This window comes from Girardinichthys multiradiatus, chromosome 11 (genome assembly GCF_021462225.1).
Source record: "Girardinichthys multiradiatus isolate DD_20200921_A chromosome 11, DD_fGirMul_XY1, whole genome shotgun sequence".
Lineage (NCBI taxonomy): Eukaryota > Metazoa > Chordata > Actinopteri > Cyprinodontiformes > Goodeidae > Girardinichthys > Girardinichthys multiradiatus.
Genome location: NC_061804.1, coordinates 15,392,859 through 15,409,983, shown reverse-complemented (window position 1 = coordinate 15,409,983; position 17,125 = coordinate 15,392,859). Strand labels below are relative to the sequence as shown.

General features: G+C 36.1%; 1 protein-coding gene across 5 annotated transcripts in view; it reads right to left on the bottom strand.

The window, feature by feature from the left end:
- The window catches only part of gabra1 (gamma-aminobutyric acid type A receptor subunit alpha1), a 42,052-nt gene that overhangs the window by 21,629 nt on the left and 3,298 nt on the right, over nt 1–17,125 (bottom strand). For all 5 annotated transcript variants that reach the window (XM_047379088.1, XM_047379085.1, XM_047379087.1 and 2 more), the window contains exons 3-8: nt 11,961–12,073; nt 10,863–10,930; nt 9,166–9,386; nt 7,319–7,401; nt 6,254–6,397; nt 4,781–4,933 (exon numbers count right to left, since the gene is read on the bottom strand). In XM_047379088.1, coding sequence (XP_047235044.1) covers nt 4,781–4,933; nt 6,254–6,397; nt 7,319–7,401; nt 9,166–9,386; nt 10,863–10,930; nt 11,961–12,073 — 782 coding nt within the window. The remainder of the gene's footprint in view (nt 1–4,780; nt 4,934–6,253; nt 6,398–7,318; nt 7,402–9,165; nt 9,387–10,862; nt 10,931–11,960; nt 12,074–17,125) is intronic.

Below are 17,125 nucleotides of genomic sequence, written 5' to 3'. Positions count from 1 at the left end.
TACTTTGAGGCCCAACTTCGTCTCAACAAAAATAGATTTATAGTATAATATATTTTGTTTTTAATCTAATCTGACCAAGGCTGGGGAATATCAAGTTTCGATCAAATAGAGTTTGATTACTTTAGTTTTTGATTGAGGTTAGTTTCTCTGAGTGTACAAGCAACATTTGTCAGCCATTTAGCAAATTACTATTTTTTGTATTTTTTTGTCTTTTACCCGGGCAGCTAACAATAAAAACAACCAAGTAGATGAATTGTACTCTTTTTTTGTTTTATTGACATTCATTTAAAAACCAAGCTTATAGATTTTGCTTATCAAAAAAAAATCTGTCAGTCTCTTGTGAATATATGATACATATCAATGTTATTATTGATTTATCCCTGCTTCTTTCTGCTGCTTCTAAACCGTTGTATTTTCCTGATCATTGTATATGTAAGTAGAGCTACATGAAAAGTATAGAAAGGGTAATTAAGTTCTGCAAGTGAAAGTTTGAAAAGTTGACCTTGTGTCTAAATAAAAACCCAATTCTTTTTTTTTTTTTATTCAACATTGACCCCATAGTGACCTCTACACTAATTTCTGGCACATTTACACAGGCATGTGTTTTTTATTTTATTTATGTTTGCCAATGAAACTGCTTTGTGCAGAAAATACAGTTGTTTCAGTCTCAGGCAAGTCAGGATACTCTTTCACCTCTGCATGATGTTGTGTGGTATTGCAAAGTAAATGTTTGATGTAGAAGTTCTGGACAGCAGTAAAATATATTTTCTGTGTTTTTTTTTTATATTTTCATTTTTGATGATATATACCTCTTAAAGAAGTTGAAGTTCAGTCATCTGGTGTCCATAGTGCATTGCAAAATTATTCATGCCATTTCATGACTTTCACATTTTTCATGTAATGCAAAAAAATACACAAAAGGGAAACGGTACATGTTTATTTTGTCAATTAAAAAATTAGGAAACATGTTGGATGCATTTCTATTTAATTTCCCTGAAATAGTAGAACCACCTTTTGCAGCAATTAAAGATTTTTAAATAATTTTATTAAAGACTTTTAGATAATTTCTAAATATTTTTATTTGCAAAATGGCTCAATTTTAGTCACTTTGGCTTCAGAGCATCTATGGGCAGTTATTTTACAATTACATTTTAGCCCTGGTTGTATTTTGCAGGTCATTGACCTGCTGAAAGATGAACCGTTCTTAAGTCTTTTGCAGCATCTAACATTTTTCCAAGATTTCCCTGTATTTAGCTCCATCCATCTTCCCATAAATTCTGAATTGCCTCCCTTTAACTTCTTGAGGAAACACATCGCAACTGAATGATGCTCCATGAAGTCTCACTGTGCGGATGGGCTGTCTCTCTGAGGGAAATGATCTGGAGTACAGAGAGGTCATCATGGACTTTGCTGGCTGGTGTGCACAGAACCATCTCTGCATCAACATCAGCAACATTTAGGAGATGGCGATTGACTTCCACAGGAAGGCCACTGCTGCCTTACCGATAAACACCCAGGGCTTGGACATTGAGTCTGTGGCGAAGTATAATTACCTGGGTGTTCACCTCAACAATAAGCTGAGCTGGTCCACATGTACAAACACCCTGTACAGGAAGGGCCAGAGTGGCCTCCACCTTTTGAGGAGACGCTGTGGTCTGCTGGGGTAGCAGCTACACATAGCAGGACAAGAGTAGACTGGACAAGCTTATCAGGAGGGCCAGTTCATTTTTGGCCTGTCCCTTGGACTCTACAGTGGAGGTGGGGGTTAGAAGGATGTTGATCAGGAACAATGCCTCCCACACCATCTTCGAAACTGTGGGCACTCTGAGCAGCTCCTTCATCAGCTGACTGTGGCTGCCACAGTGCAGGAAGGAACCCTTCAGAAGGTCCTTCCTCCCATCAGGAATAAGACTATAAAAAAAACCTATAAATGTACAATACTGCCAATACATATATGTTTTCACCTCAGTTATTTCACATTTTTCAATGTTATATTGTGTATTCATATTTGTTGTAACTTTATTTTAGATATAGCGTTTATTTTCTTATCTTAAGAGTTTAATGTTTTTATTTTAATTATAGGTACTTTTTACTCTGTTATGCTGCTGTGACAATTCAATCCCCCCTTGGGGTGTAAATAAAGTCTTATCTTATCTTTACAGTGATGCCCTGATGTTTCCTGAGTTTTCCTATTTACTGATTATTTGACTTCTGAAGGCAGTTGGTCGCACTGAATTTCAGTAAGTGGTATCAGACTAAAGAATACAATTCCAAACACCAGTTTTCACGCTTTATCTGTAAAACACTGAAAACCATGCTTTTTTTTTTTTTTTCCAATGTCTAATTAGTGCACTACATTGTGTTTGTCTGACATGCAAAATCTCAGGTTAATACACTGGACTTTATGGTTGTAACATGACAGACAGTATTAAAACGTCAAAGGCAAAGAATAGTTGAGCACACTGTATCAGTCCATATTCAACACAATACAACATACTGAGAAGAGTGGTACAATGTTTTAATAAACAATACGTACACCTGTTTATACAGCTCGGAACGGGTCTGTTCGTTGTGTTCAGATGCATAACTGCACGTTATGCATGTAATCCCATGGAGCACAACCAGTCCCGATAGCAAGGAGGACACACACGTGCCCTAGATAGTTTGAATCTAATCTAGGCCATTCTCATTTCCCTTAACACGTGACAAGCACTGCAGGTAGAAAACTGTGACACACATGCAACAAGCACGCACACGCATGAAAACACACCTCAACTCTTACAAACACATAACAAAACCTTGCAAGAAGAATGGCAAACATGATAGAGACAGCAGAGCTGCTAAATGAGTTACCTCTGCAACAATATAAAGGGAAGCTTTTTAAGTAGCAGGCTATGGGAGACACGACCATTAATGAGGGGAATATGTAGAGAGAAAGAGTGAGTAAGGGAAAGAAGGAGGGACAAAAGTAGAAGGAAGTGCACAGGGTGAGGTAACTCAAGGACATTCTGACTGCTGCTGTGCTTTGCTGCTGTAGAGCATGCTGCATACTAGCAAGAGCTTTCCTTTTGGTTGGTGTTATGTAAGACCTTACTATGACAGACAGACAAACACATGCCAGATATCCGAAGAGACTTATTCTATACAAACACACATGCACGTTAACTAATCAATGTGCACACAAAAGCAAGGGTGCACACACGCTCGTCACACACACAGGCATGCAAATCCACATAAACACTTGTAATCTTAAATTCAGAGAACGTAATTCTAAATTCACACTGAGCTCTTCCTAAATTCTACTGCAGCTAGCCACAACTCGTTACAACGCTTGTTCACCTCATTTGAGCAAACACAGAACAGGACACAAGAGGACAGAAATGTTGTGTAGTAAGTTAGGTGTCAGGGAAGAATTGACCTATTAATCTTCGTAATGTTCTATAACACTTTTTTGTTGTTGTTTTGACAGATCTGGAAACAGACCAATTAGCTTTTGGGGAGTCACATTAATAACATGGTTTGTCATTGCTCCAAGTAGTTACTGTGCCCTCTTAAACTTTGCGCACAAAATCACCAAATGGAAAATGGCATGTCATTGTGCATTCAAGGTGTTTACTGCCTCACTGTCCATTTCCCCTGGTTTCCTGTCACCATGCCTGGCTAAGCAAATCCACTCCTGGCTCCAAAGGTTTTGGCAAGATAGAAAATATTTTCTACACTGCAGCAAACGCAAAAAGCTAATGAACAAGCCATGCTTTTAACTCCTAATTTGTACAATTGGTAGACGTTTATTTCTCTCATGACATTTCATTGTGGACATGGGTTTGAAATACATAATGTAGAATAGTTTATTCATTAATTTCTAATTGTTTCCATACCCACTTCATTGCTGTTAAGCAGTGCTGGGACTCAGATTCTATTACAACTTTCAATGGGTGAGAGGAGGGCTTTATTATGGACAGGGTGACCATAACAAAAGATGCTTGTAGGAGGCTACCATGCACTGTCAAACTCGATTCAATAAAAAAACTGCAATTGTGAGGATTAAAAATTTAAAGGCCCCTGATAAATATTTGTTATATAAATAACTAAGATAGAATTAATAATAAAACAAAGCCTTGTGAAATTTTAAAATTAATTTGAAATTAAATTATATTCAGCTCAATTCAATTATGTTAATTTTAATTTTGTACAAATAATTTAATTAATTTTAATTTAATTTAGTTATTGACATAATGCCAAATTAAACAGATAAACAGTTTAAATTCATATGCAGATTTATAGAATCATGTCTGGTCCAGATTCAGTTCAGATCAATTAAATTCATTACAATAATATCCAATCATATAGTTACATTTAGATCCACTTACATACAAGTTATTTCAATCCTAATTATCTGATCCTAATTATTATTCAACACAATCAAAAGCAGTTGTCATATAATTATATAATGCTAATTAGTAAAACGTTTGAGGCTCAGCTGATTGCAGCAAGTCACTGAATTGGCAGCAATCCTTCCTCTGAGATGTAATAATGTCTGCCCTAATAATTGGCACTAAGAGGCTGATTTAAAAGACCCAGCCTCTTTTGATGATATCTGCATGCCTCCCAGCTGAGTCAGTCCAGTGCTCAAACCTACCACACCTAAGCGCAAATGCCTGATGTATCATTTTTGTATCTTCCAAATTGAATTTCCAGGAACAGATTTGGAACCTTGTGGTGATTGGCTCCTTTCTGTAGACACATATGTTCAGGGGCAAGGAAAGAGTCGACAACTCACCAAAGACAGTTCTGGCAGGGACAGATTCTCTGTTGAGCCAGAAGGACACTTGGGATAGGATAACTGTCATGATGCAGGGTAGATATGTCTGGATCACAAAGTAACCAATTTTTCTCTTCAGGAGGAAGTGGGTTGTCATCACGACATACTCTCCTGTATTCAGCATGATAAAAGACAAAGGAAAGTTATAAAAAATGCACCAGATGAAAATGGAAGAAAGGCCTCAGATAGACATGGATTTTCTTGGTTATATTACAGAGACCTCACATACAAGATGCTGTCTTTATTTTTGATGAAATCAAATTATTTGCCATGTATGTAGAAAAAAGAAAAACAAGACACAAAGGAGACCTCTTTAGATCTGCAGTGCAAACAGCTTTATGTTCTTTGTCAACCATTAAGTCCAGACTTAATGGCTATCTGAATTTCAACATGGTAAATGATGCAGTTGCTTTAAAAAAGCCCACTACTAAAATATGTTTATCCATCAGGCTGAGAACACTTGGTTGTGAAACCACTGAAGAGCTCCCCCCTACCTTTAAATCTTCAAGATACTAGGCGCTCCATAGAAAGCAGTGATGATGTGACATACAAGATATAAACAATTTGTAAGCCCTGTGGGAATACGGGGACTGGGTAATCAGTTTGCATCTGCTTAGGGATTTTTTTATTTGTACTAACTTAAAGTAATATGCCACAGTGTTGAAGGAGTCTCTACTGTAATTGGTCTTCTCTGGTTCAAAAACAAAGAACAGATTAAACCTAAACCCAATAATTCTACGTTAAACTGAGGTTCTTTATAACACAGTTTGAGATGTATGAAACCTTTTCTGTTAGTGAAAACATGTGAAAGGAACAATTGGAATGCTTTTTTTTTCTTTTTGGCTATTTGGACCATTTTAAAATCTGATAAGCCGAGAAACTGCAATTTCTTTGGACTGACCTGGAAATAACTATTCTACAATAGTCTCTGATTCCCGAAACCAAAATCTGGAATTTGTGAAATATTTATGAAAAAAACTGGATTCGTAGTTTTCCAAAAATATTACTAAAATGTTGTTTTGTATCCCCTCATCTCCTCGTCTCTCCGCAGGGGTGTCATTTCACTGATAGAGTTGATTGATAATATCATTGCTAATGTAAGTAAATGACTATGATCCTTAGAGTGGTAAGGTTCCAGCTGTAAGAACCATATCTTGATGTTGCCAAACAAACTAAAGTGTGTGTTTGTCCATTCCATTCTGTCAGTACTGATTTAATTTACATCTATAAATATACATAATATAGGGAGAAAAAGTATGGTCCAGTGAAGAGCTGCTTTGTGTATGCAAACTCTTTAAACAGATCACTGAATTTCTCCTGAATCTTTTTATTTTGTACTATAAATTGAGAAAAAGTAGCTGGGTAAAAAACTGAATATGCAATAAAAATATAATCGAGAACATAGAATGTCTTTTAAACTCAAAAATATACCTGTGCTTGACTGGACCACACCAGAATCCACACTCTGCCCCATCAGATCGTACTGGTTTAGCCTAGAGCCATCCTCTGCCACCACTACAGACTGAGCAGCCCCTCTGGTCCACACGTACACCACCTCTGCTCTAGTATAGGCATCTGAGGAGAAAGAGAGTAAAACATGTATGATTATTTGCTTTTTGTGTGTTTTTTGTCAGAGTTTTAAGATATTCTGTCAAACAAAAGATTAAATATTTCTTCTTTTTTTCAGCATCTATTTACATCCAGTCTATATCTTTTATCATCTAACGTGTGATTATGTGAGATGTCACATTGTGCTATGCCACATCCTGTCATTCCCTGTCTTATAACAAAATAAGAAAACAATTTCCCAATAGAGTAACGTGACCTTAAAGCAGCAAAGTCAGTCAGTTTTTTTCCCCCTTCTGGCCACCCACCCTGTCAAAGCTGCAGTGTGGCTCGACCAATGCAGAGGAGAAGATGGCTCAGCTGCAGACTACAGAGCAAGGAAGAAAGCTCATCACTAAAATATTTAGCGAGTGAGTTCAGTTTAATGGCGTTTAAGGCTTGGTACTCTCACACATACTGTGCAGCTGTCTAAAGAATTGCAAAGAGGTAGCATGAGTCACGTTTATGTTTCCTTAGTGTACTCATGTTGTTGTTTTTTCCTCTTGCTTCCCAAAACTGCTTCAGCAAATTGTATTTTCTTATGAGTTGGTCCCATTATTTTTCCATTACATTTTTCTATATTTTCCAATCTTAGGTCCAGCCTATGTCAGTCTGTTCCTTTGATATGTATATTTAAGAAAGATGCAGAGCGGTTTCACTAGTGAGCAGCTGGTGTGATGGTCTGGTAGTATTATGGAAGGTACTGCAGGCTACATGCCTGCAAGAGTCTTGGGAGATCTATGAAGGTTGAACACTGCCTTTCCTTTATCTGGAGGCAGCGGCACATCATGCAACAAACATATTTATGTGTGTGTGGGTGCGTGTGTGTGTGTGATATGTTGACATGTGTGTGTGTGTGTAAGATTGTATTTGGCTGGATAGGCTACTTACAGCTGCCAAATTTCAGGGGACAGGCATGGGCATCCATAGGAAAGTCTTCCAGATGCATAGGGCATTCTGCTCTTACTGTAAGCCTGGAAAGAAAATCATATAGACCTAGAGTGAATTTCAAGACACAATGGAAGGTAAAAGAAAGAAATCAGCTTTTAGAACAAAATCATGGTTAAATAGAAACGGCAGCAAGGCACCAGTAATGTGGTGTAATATAAATATAGCCTACTTTTTTACTATCTCAGCAGTGAAAGAGAACTCAAGCCACACAGTTCTCCCCAAAACGGAAATGTTCTACTTCTGTGAGCTCTGAGCTTCTGTTTACTTATGGCTTGGTGGAAAAACAGCATGTCAGACCACCCGTGACACACTAATCTCCCATCTAAACCTCATCTCAGTCATCTGTGACACAAATACAAGCTCTGCCCACCAACCTCCCCCTTTTTATCAAACATGTTGCAGCAAATGTCATTCAGTCATTGCTTTAGATGTATTATGTTACCACAAGTCTGTGATGTACATCGGTTTCAGTATTGTAATGAGGGTTTTATTCACCCCTCATTTCTAAAGAATGGCACTGAGGTACCAACACAAGCTCTGGTTGCTGATCTAGTCTTATTGCAAAAATGAAAAATTATTACCTTGAAAAAACATTATTCCTAATGAGCCCTATATTTGGACATTTGCAACCTGACCATATGGAATAGACCTATGTGAGACTTAACATTTCCAAAATACATCTGATGTCTAGCAGAAAAAAACTAAATATTGTAGGAAATTACTAAGATTAATACTGTTGGCATTAAAAGCAGTGTCTTGCAAATGCATTCATCTGCCTTTTCCACATTTGTTCACATTACAACCCCAAATCTCAAGTGTTTAATTGGGGTTTTATGTGAATAATCATCACAAGGTAGTGTATACCAGGGGAGTTTAAGGATTGCCTTTCAAAATGTTTTAGAAATAAAAATCTGAAATATTTGGTGTGTTTTTGTATTTAGCCCTCTTAGTAAATACTTTGTAGAACCTCCATTTGCAGCAATTACTTGTGCTGGTCTGTCGGGATATATCATTGCTAGCTTTGTTTTCCTCATTCTTGCTTGCAAAATTGCTCAAACGGATCTGTGAAAAACTGTTTTCCCACAAATTCTGATTTGGATGTATGCTTGGACTTTGACCTGACCATTTCAACACATTAACATACAGTATGTCTTAATCTAAACCATTCCATTAGAGCTCCTGGTTTCTCTGCACATTTAACAAGGTTTCCTCCAGAACTGTATTTTTACCTTCATCTATCTTCCTGGTACTCCAGCTTCCTTCCATAGTCCAAAAAAAATTACTGCTGGGTCAATTGATTAGTCTAAATTGCCCTTTCCTGCAAGTCTCTTTATTGATAGGCACGAGGACCCCCAGCACCCCACCCCGCATGCCCACCCTTAAAAAACAAGCAAAATTCTACATTTTCAGTTGTAAGGTGAAATAAATGTAGATATCTTAAAGGTCTATGAATCATTATGCAAGGCACTGTAAACAAAGTAGAAGCAGTGCACTTTAAAAATATATATATTTATATTTTTCCATCACTATCTTAAATGCAGACTTGCAATTTGTCAGGTTTTACATACAAAGGAACAGAGCTTGCAGTGTATACAATAAAATAAATAATCTACTTAAAAGTCTGCTTGGGAGCACTACTTTTAATACCGTTTGCTCATAGATAAATCAGTAAACAGGTGAGTATTTCTGTCAGTACATGTCCTATAGAAATGTCCTAATGTTCAACTAATAAAATAGATATTGACTTTAAAGATATTTTATTAACAAAATAGATTATATCAGCCTACCTCATGGTGTAAAGCAGTGTGCCTTCCTCTGTAATTCGCAGAAGCTTGTTTGGCATGGTCATATTGTGGGCCACTGACTTCTTGCCATTGTGGAAGAAAGTATCGGGGGTCCAGATCTTGCTGGCCATCAAGTTGTTGAGACGCAACACTGCCATGGGCCCTTTGAACTTTAATCTTTCATCTTTCCAGCTCTGTCTGAAAAAGACATCAATGGTGTACTCCTGCAGGTGAATGGTGAGTGAGAGAGAGAGAGAGAGAGAGACAAAAAACAAAGTGAACAAAAGTGCATACTTGCTGTTCTGGAGCACTCTTCTTTCTATCTTTACCTACAGCTGACTTGGAAAACATGTTGGGTAATGTAACTTTACATTTCCTTTTCGTCGCCTTTCTGACATTGTTTTTTTGAGGAAGTCAAAGTCAGTTTGACTTTCTCATGGTATTTTTGACCCAGTTTGGGTCAGTCTCCTAAAGGTAAAGACTGTGGCAAACATATGGAAGATCTAGCAGAGAAACATAGTTTTATGGCTGGTATGTTTTCAAAAACAATGCTGCAGCTGTTGCAAAGTCACTGTTTTATAACTTATGTAGTACAATGTGTGGTTGTCTTTCCATTTCCTTAAATTTCTTGTTTGCAAAGCTATTGTCTGGCTAGTTATTTGCAGGAATGCATGCAGAGGATATATATTTTTTAATCCAGCTATTTACAGTTGCATTGTTTGGTAAATTACTGTTTGTATATATCCTAGGTATTATTTATTTATTTTTATTTTTTTTTGCCTGAGTAATATAAATTACACTTAACACAGAAAAGAGACACTGGACACAAAATTAGAAGGACATTTAATTTCCAACCCAGTTAATGACTACAGCTGAGAGAAGATTTTAATGGTTCTGCATGGCTGCCCACTAGAGTAAGTAGATTCACAGCCTGTTTTTCTGTGCTATTTCTCCTTCTTTCACTCTAGTTCTTACAAGATAATTAGCGTGAACTGAAACAGAGCTTCAAGGTAATAGAGGAGGGTATGGAAAGGCTACAGATGGAGAAAATCTTCTTTAGTGCCTTCTTCTGTTCATAACAAAATACCAAAATAAGCCTGGTCTACATGTCAGCCTGTGCAATTAACTAAGATTATGTCAAATACGGTAGTCACTCTATGTACATATAAAGGCAGTAAATCATTTGAATGAGTCCAATTGGTTTCTGGTACATGATGCAAAGATCAGATACTCATGTTTGAATAGCCTAAAAAATTCATAAGGTAGAATGGCACAAATAAATAAAGAAGTAATAAAAGCCACCATTTTTATTTGAAAGGTTTAACTGTTGATATGTAAGTAATTGTTAGCCATCTACTGTTGAATCAACTCATCTCCATATGTTAGAGTGTACATCACCACATAACACAGCAACCACATAACACAGCAACCACATAATACAGCACCATTCAGTGGCGCACGTTTTGAAGCCTATATTTCTGTTGCTTTTGATGATTTTCTGCTTACAGCTAATGAAAAAAATATATATTATAAATATATATTATAAGTATTATAAGTATAGAATATTACATCAGAACAATAAAAAACATTTTTAAAGTTCATGGAGGACCTTGAACAGAGAGGTGAGGAGTCAGGTGTGAGGGTAGGGGTAAAGGAACAGGGAAAACAAGTGACATTTACAGAGGTGGAAAGAGCCATACCATGTCATGGTCCGAAACTGGTCCAATACTAGTCACGAAAATGTCAGTCTTGACTTCAGTTACACGCTCTGTTGAAGCAGGAAATTGCCAGTGAGTGACTATCATTGGCATTCATTTTCCCTAAACTACTTGTTAATACACTGCCACCTGGCTATAGCCTCTTACTGTAACTATTCAGTCATGTCAGCAAAAGTCTTAACATAAAACAAACGCACAAGAAATATGCAAATTAAATAAAACATATACCCATATTATTAATGGGAAATAAAAATACCATCACACAGAACTTTGTTTTGAATCTTGGTGCCAATTTCTGTTTTTATTGGTCTTAATATCAGCTCTATTATTGCCTGAGCAGACGTTCAGTCTCTTAATGACATTGTGTATGGCGTAAAACATGCCATTCTGGTCCTATAATGCTGATGGCCAGCTCAGGATCAGTAGGTGTGGAATTCATTTAAAGAGGCTGGCAAAGAAAATGTTTGTGAGTGTGAGTTCTGATATTTGTGTGTATGTGTTTGACAGAGCTTGTTCCATGTGACTGTCAACCTGAAATGTGACAGTGATTTGTAAATGATGGCCATTGTGATTCATAATTTCTTACCCCCCAGATACTAGTACTTCTATAAAGCTAGTATTTGTCTGTTTTGTCTGATGCCTGCTATATCAAATAACATTATACTTTATATATTTATACTTTTATATATATTTTTTTTTCATTTCTGTTATTCTCCTACATTTTCTTCCTCAAACTCTCATAGCTAGCTCATGCCAAATTACTTCCCTCTCTAACATTGTGTGGTTGGCGACATAGGGCCAATAGTAAGTCATGACAGTATCTGATAGATAGTGTAAGTTTGGGTTTTATGCAAATTTCACAAAACCAGCAGCCTAATAAAGAGGTTCTAGTAGATTTCCTTCTAAATGGTTACAAAAGTCTGATACTGACAGCCAGCCCACCTTCATATTAGTTAGTCGAATGGCAATTATTTTGTGTTTTTCTGGAGATAATTATGTTACTAGGATGACACTTGCATATTTTTAAATAAAGGGCTTTCACATGCAACACAATTTATTTAATAACTTGGATGTACTGACCTCCGAGTCCTGGCCTGAGGCGATTGTCGTAGCCATCTAGAAGGCTGTCTAAGATCTTGGTGAACACTGTGGTATTATCTTTCTGCTCATCTGTCATGCCATTCTGCCCAGAGCTGCCAAAGCAAACAAGGAGGTTTAAAGTCACAGCTAAAGTCAAAAACCCATGCCAAACTCCCAGCAGAAAAACATAATCAAAAAATAAACTCTTTAGCTGAATCATATATCAAAGACAAAAAGATTTAATAACTTTGGAGAACACTAAGGGGAACTCTGCTGGAATGCACAATGAATCATGACTCACAATATAAAAACATGGACAAGAAAACTGTCCATGTATGCTACTAAGGAATATCTTTTCTAACATAGATCTTACATTATATAACCATGAGGTTGGACCATTTCATCTTCAGTTCTGTGAAATTCCTTGTTCTTAATAAATTATTAAAGATGAGTTAAGACAAGTTAGAAGTGAGTAGAATGTCTTCACATATTTAAAACACTTGTCTCATAGACAATGATAATCAATCCACATTTTTATTATTGTTTACCCACTGTTTCATTGCACATTTTTGAAATCTACATTAAGACCCTATATTTTCTACAAGTTCATACTTTTATTCTTGATTTCAAGCAACTTCTGATTATTATCTGATTATTTGCTTTGTACATCATCAGTGCAGTAGTGCTAAAAAATCTAAATTGTTTGAAACATGCAAATTAATGAATGTTTTGTTAGCAGGATCATATCGATCTTAACCATTTCCAATACTTACACCCTGTCAGTCTATTGCATATTTGGCTCTTGTTTCAATGGTATATGAAGACATGATGCATTAAAAAAATAATTCTCCGGTAGTGTCTTATAACACATGTAACACTGTAGCTTACACAAATTGATCACCAGTCACTAATTATTTTTGGCGCAATTTCTGCCACATGAGCACCATAGCTCTCAAAACATTACATTCCCTGCACGTGTGCGCCACTGCTACAGACTCAATCTGACTCAAACATCACAGCAATGATCCAATAATAGAAAAAAACCTAATCTTATGGTAGACTATCCAGGTTCCCTCAATTCGGAATGCTGAAACCTTAAAACTGAGAGTGAACCGTTTGTCTTTACTTGCTGTCTGATTAATTAAGCTAATATTTATCTAACCACTTGGGGGATTCATAGACTATTGAATGTTTATTCTCAGGTGTTAAGTTAATCTTTTAAATATGAAAATAAGACAGTGACATCATGGAATAGTTAATTGCCCAGAACCGACACAGCACAAATCTATGAATTCCACGCCATTGATCTCAGTATATACAAACTATGCAGATTGGGATTACATCCACAACAACACAGACTTTAGAGAGACAGGGTTGAAGTTTCAAAAATACCCAGCATAAAGTCAGCATAAATGCAAGGTAGGAAACAGTGTAACAATGGCTTTACAGCGTTCTTCTGTGGCAGTAAAACAGGTTAGTAATAATTTTATAGGTATTGCATCATTCTTCTTCATCATAAGTCAAATTTTTTTATTTGGTTCCAAAATGTTCTTAAAACTCTTTTGTTTAAAAAAAAAACAAAATTCTATTTTTTGACATTATACTTTTAAACTGTTATATATATAAGAGGTTTCCAGAACAATTTGTAGTCAGTTACCTCTGCCAAAAATTTGTTTCAATAAACTCTTTCAATCTTAAATTGAGATAATGAGATTTTTAGACCACTATATGTAATTCATATATAAAACAAACTGTTTACAACCTAGCACAGAACCATGTGGTAAACCACAAGTAACCATAAATAAATAAGATTTATTTTTTATCTGAACATACTGATCTTTTATTATGGTAACTTGTTATCAAATAATGTGCTATTCATTTGACCTGTGATCCATGGTGTCACATGCTATTGCTGTCAGATAATCCAGCAAGTATTTTGCTCAGGTAGACTAAAATGTAATTTTTCAAAATATTTTCATACTATTCTTTTGAATAATGCTTATTAGTTAATGGTTATTAGTTTCCATTTTAAAGGATGAACAAATGCCATCTATGTAAAATGCAAGTGTGTATAAGTGCGCATACATCTGCATCAAGACACAATAAAGAGAAAGGAGAGTGAGACAGACAATGAAAACAGAGACATCAGAATACATTATTTATACCTTAATATGGTCTTTCAAACGACAAACACATTGCTGAATGTGGTCTTTGAACTACATGAAACAAAATGCTAAGAGCAATGTCAAAAACGCTCTCGATCACTAATTGTGGGAGCAGGGCTTTATTCTCCCTGCATAAATATTTTACCGTTCTCCTAATCAGAGAACCAACCCCATATTACATAGTGTACCAAAAAGCTAGGATATGACATTACTGAGAGAGCATGTGCATAAAGTGTATACAACACATGAACCAGTGCATGCCTAAACCATATGCTCCCAGGTTTTTGCATATGTGCTTGTACCAACAGTCAGTCTCTCCTTACAGCCTGAGTAGTGAGCTACTCCACTGGAACAAAATGAGCATATTTGCAAAATATTTGACCTTTTTCTTTTCTTTACATAACAAAAAAGCTGTACATGTACATGTGGCTAATTTTATCCTTATTTTTATTTCCTCAAAAATTTATATATTTCTGCTTAATGTCTATGCTTGAAACTGAAATCAAACTCCTTGTTTGTGCACACAATCTTGGCCAATAAAACTGATTCTCTTATTTTGTATGACTCTGTAATCTTCTCCCTATTTTCCATGCCAGTGGCATTTTGCTTTTATTACTTATGAAATAAACAGGATATGTTTGAAAATAGGCTCTACTAGCTGAACATCTCCAAGGAGAAAGGGAGGTCATCAAGAGTAGGTAGTGGAGTCCTGCAACTGGAAGGAAGGAAGAGTGTGAAAGGGAGACATAGAAGCATGTGGAGAAACATGAGAATTAGAGTGTATAGAAAAACAAAGAAGAGTAAAAAAGATAACAGTGATGGAGGAGAAGAAGCTGGGGAAGGAATGTTGGGAAAGATATCAGTTCTATATTGACTGTCACTGTTCAGAAGAAATAAGCTCAGAAGATGCCGGGTTATCGTTAGGCGCATGAACATTCACAGTGAAGAGATATCACGTGGATTTGTAAGAAAAATATTCATGCACATTTTTCTATTTGCCCCAATTATCCCCCTGACTGTCAAAAGCATAAAGAGTAAAAAAAAAAAATGAAAATTGTGATGCACAGTTTAGTTCTGTGTCAGCTCTGATAGTGACTGCTTTAAATCCCTCAAAATTCAAACAATGATTAATTTTCCAGTTTTAGGTCTGGAATAATAATCACGTATGAAAACAAACAACATAAATTGCATATATGGGATGCATTGCAAGTATTAGAGTAAACACAATATTTTATTTTATTTGTTTTCTTAGAATTCCTAGTAACTACACTAATGTAACACTTTTAAGTTTGCCAAAATAAGGCAAGACAACAATTAGGTGTATTTAAAGAGTTAATCCTCCCATATATATCATTACAAAGAAAAGATCAGCGTAAGTGGGATGTTTTTGCAAAATATGAAGGATTTATCCTAAGATTATATTGATGAGATTACATAATAAAATATAACATTCCCTTTAAGTTTGAAGAACTTTTTACATTTCACCACATTAAAACCACTTACTTGAAAAGCATCTACCCAGCATAATGCTACCACCATAATGTTTTGCAGTGGAAGAAGGGGTAGTGTGTTTTGGGTGACATGCACTGTCTGATGTCCTTGGTCTTCATGATGCAGTTTGTTCACAGAACAGCTGTATTTATACTGAGATTAATTTACACATAAGTGGACTCCCTTTATGATTTATGTGACCCCAAAGGAAATGTATAGCACTAGATTTTTTGGGGGATTTTAATTTTTCAAATATTTTGAAAACCATAATTTATCTCTTGTGTTGTTCTCTCACATAATTTCAATTAAAATACATATAAGCTTGAGGTAGCAATGTGGCAAAATGTGAAAATGTTCAAGCAATATGTACTGTATCTCTTTGTAAGGCACTATAGATATTGTTAATTTCTCCACTGACAATGGCCACGATTCAAAAGACTGGCTTTTGAAATTACATTTTCATACCTGAGAAGTCAAACATAGCAAAAGTCAAACATACTGTTTCCATGTACACTTGTGAAAAAGTAATAAACAAAGATTATAGCTTATTTTACAAGGTTAGGATGATAAAATGTGAAGAAAAAGATGCTTTGAAAGATAAACATCTTTATTAGTAAGGGGCTACATCTCCCCAACCATTGTGCACCATCTCCATCTATAGGTCAACTCAATAGCAACAGTGCTATTCACACTCCCATGGCCACTCTCTCTCTGTCCATTTTACTCACCGTCTCTTTCACTTTCCTGTCAGCCAGAAATCTAATTATGAGACATTTTCCTTGGTAGCTAGATACTGTAGCAAAGCACTTGGTCTGCTCAATTATCATGTCTTGCCAAAATCCCCAAAGGTGTATTCGCAAGTGTGTGATTCTGTATCTGACACCAAAAAAAAGAGGGAGGGGGATTATACAGTAAATCTTTGGGGTGATAATTGCTTTGCAGTTTCTGTGACAGCCCCCTCAGTGTTGTCACTATAGAGCAGTTCAATCCCAGAATGTCTTCTCTGAAGCAGAAACGATCCTTCATTTGCAGCCATTACATTTAAAAAGAAAGCAACAGACGTGATTAGTTATGTTATTACGCAAAAATGACAAGTTAAAGCCTGACATGTGTCTTCACAATTAGCTTGAGGACTCAAGCTGAACCATATATGACACATATAATTTACTTTTTTATGGTATAGCTGCTAACGAAAATAAGGTGGACCATCTCAAAGCATTACTATTTAAGTCAATCCACTTTGACAGTTACACTGATTTATTCAATAACTGGGAAAATCCTGATCTGTTTGGTCTCTAAAGGATTCTCCACAAGGACCATACAAGAAGAAAAGCTTGAATATTTTTGTACGTACAAAGGCTGCTGAACTGAACTTTTAGAGTTGTTTTTGTGCTTGTGAGTGTTTAAGTAATTTGCATGTGCAATTGTCATTGTTTATCCAATGAGTGTTTTAAAATCAGCAGCAAAATGAATGTCCGCTTAGGCTTAGAATCATGTAGAAATTAATGC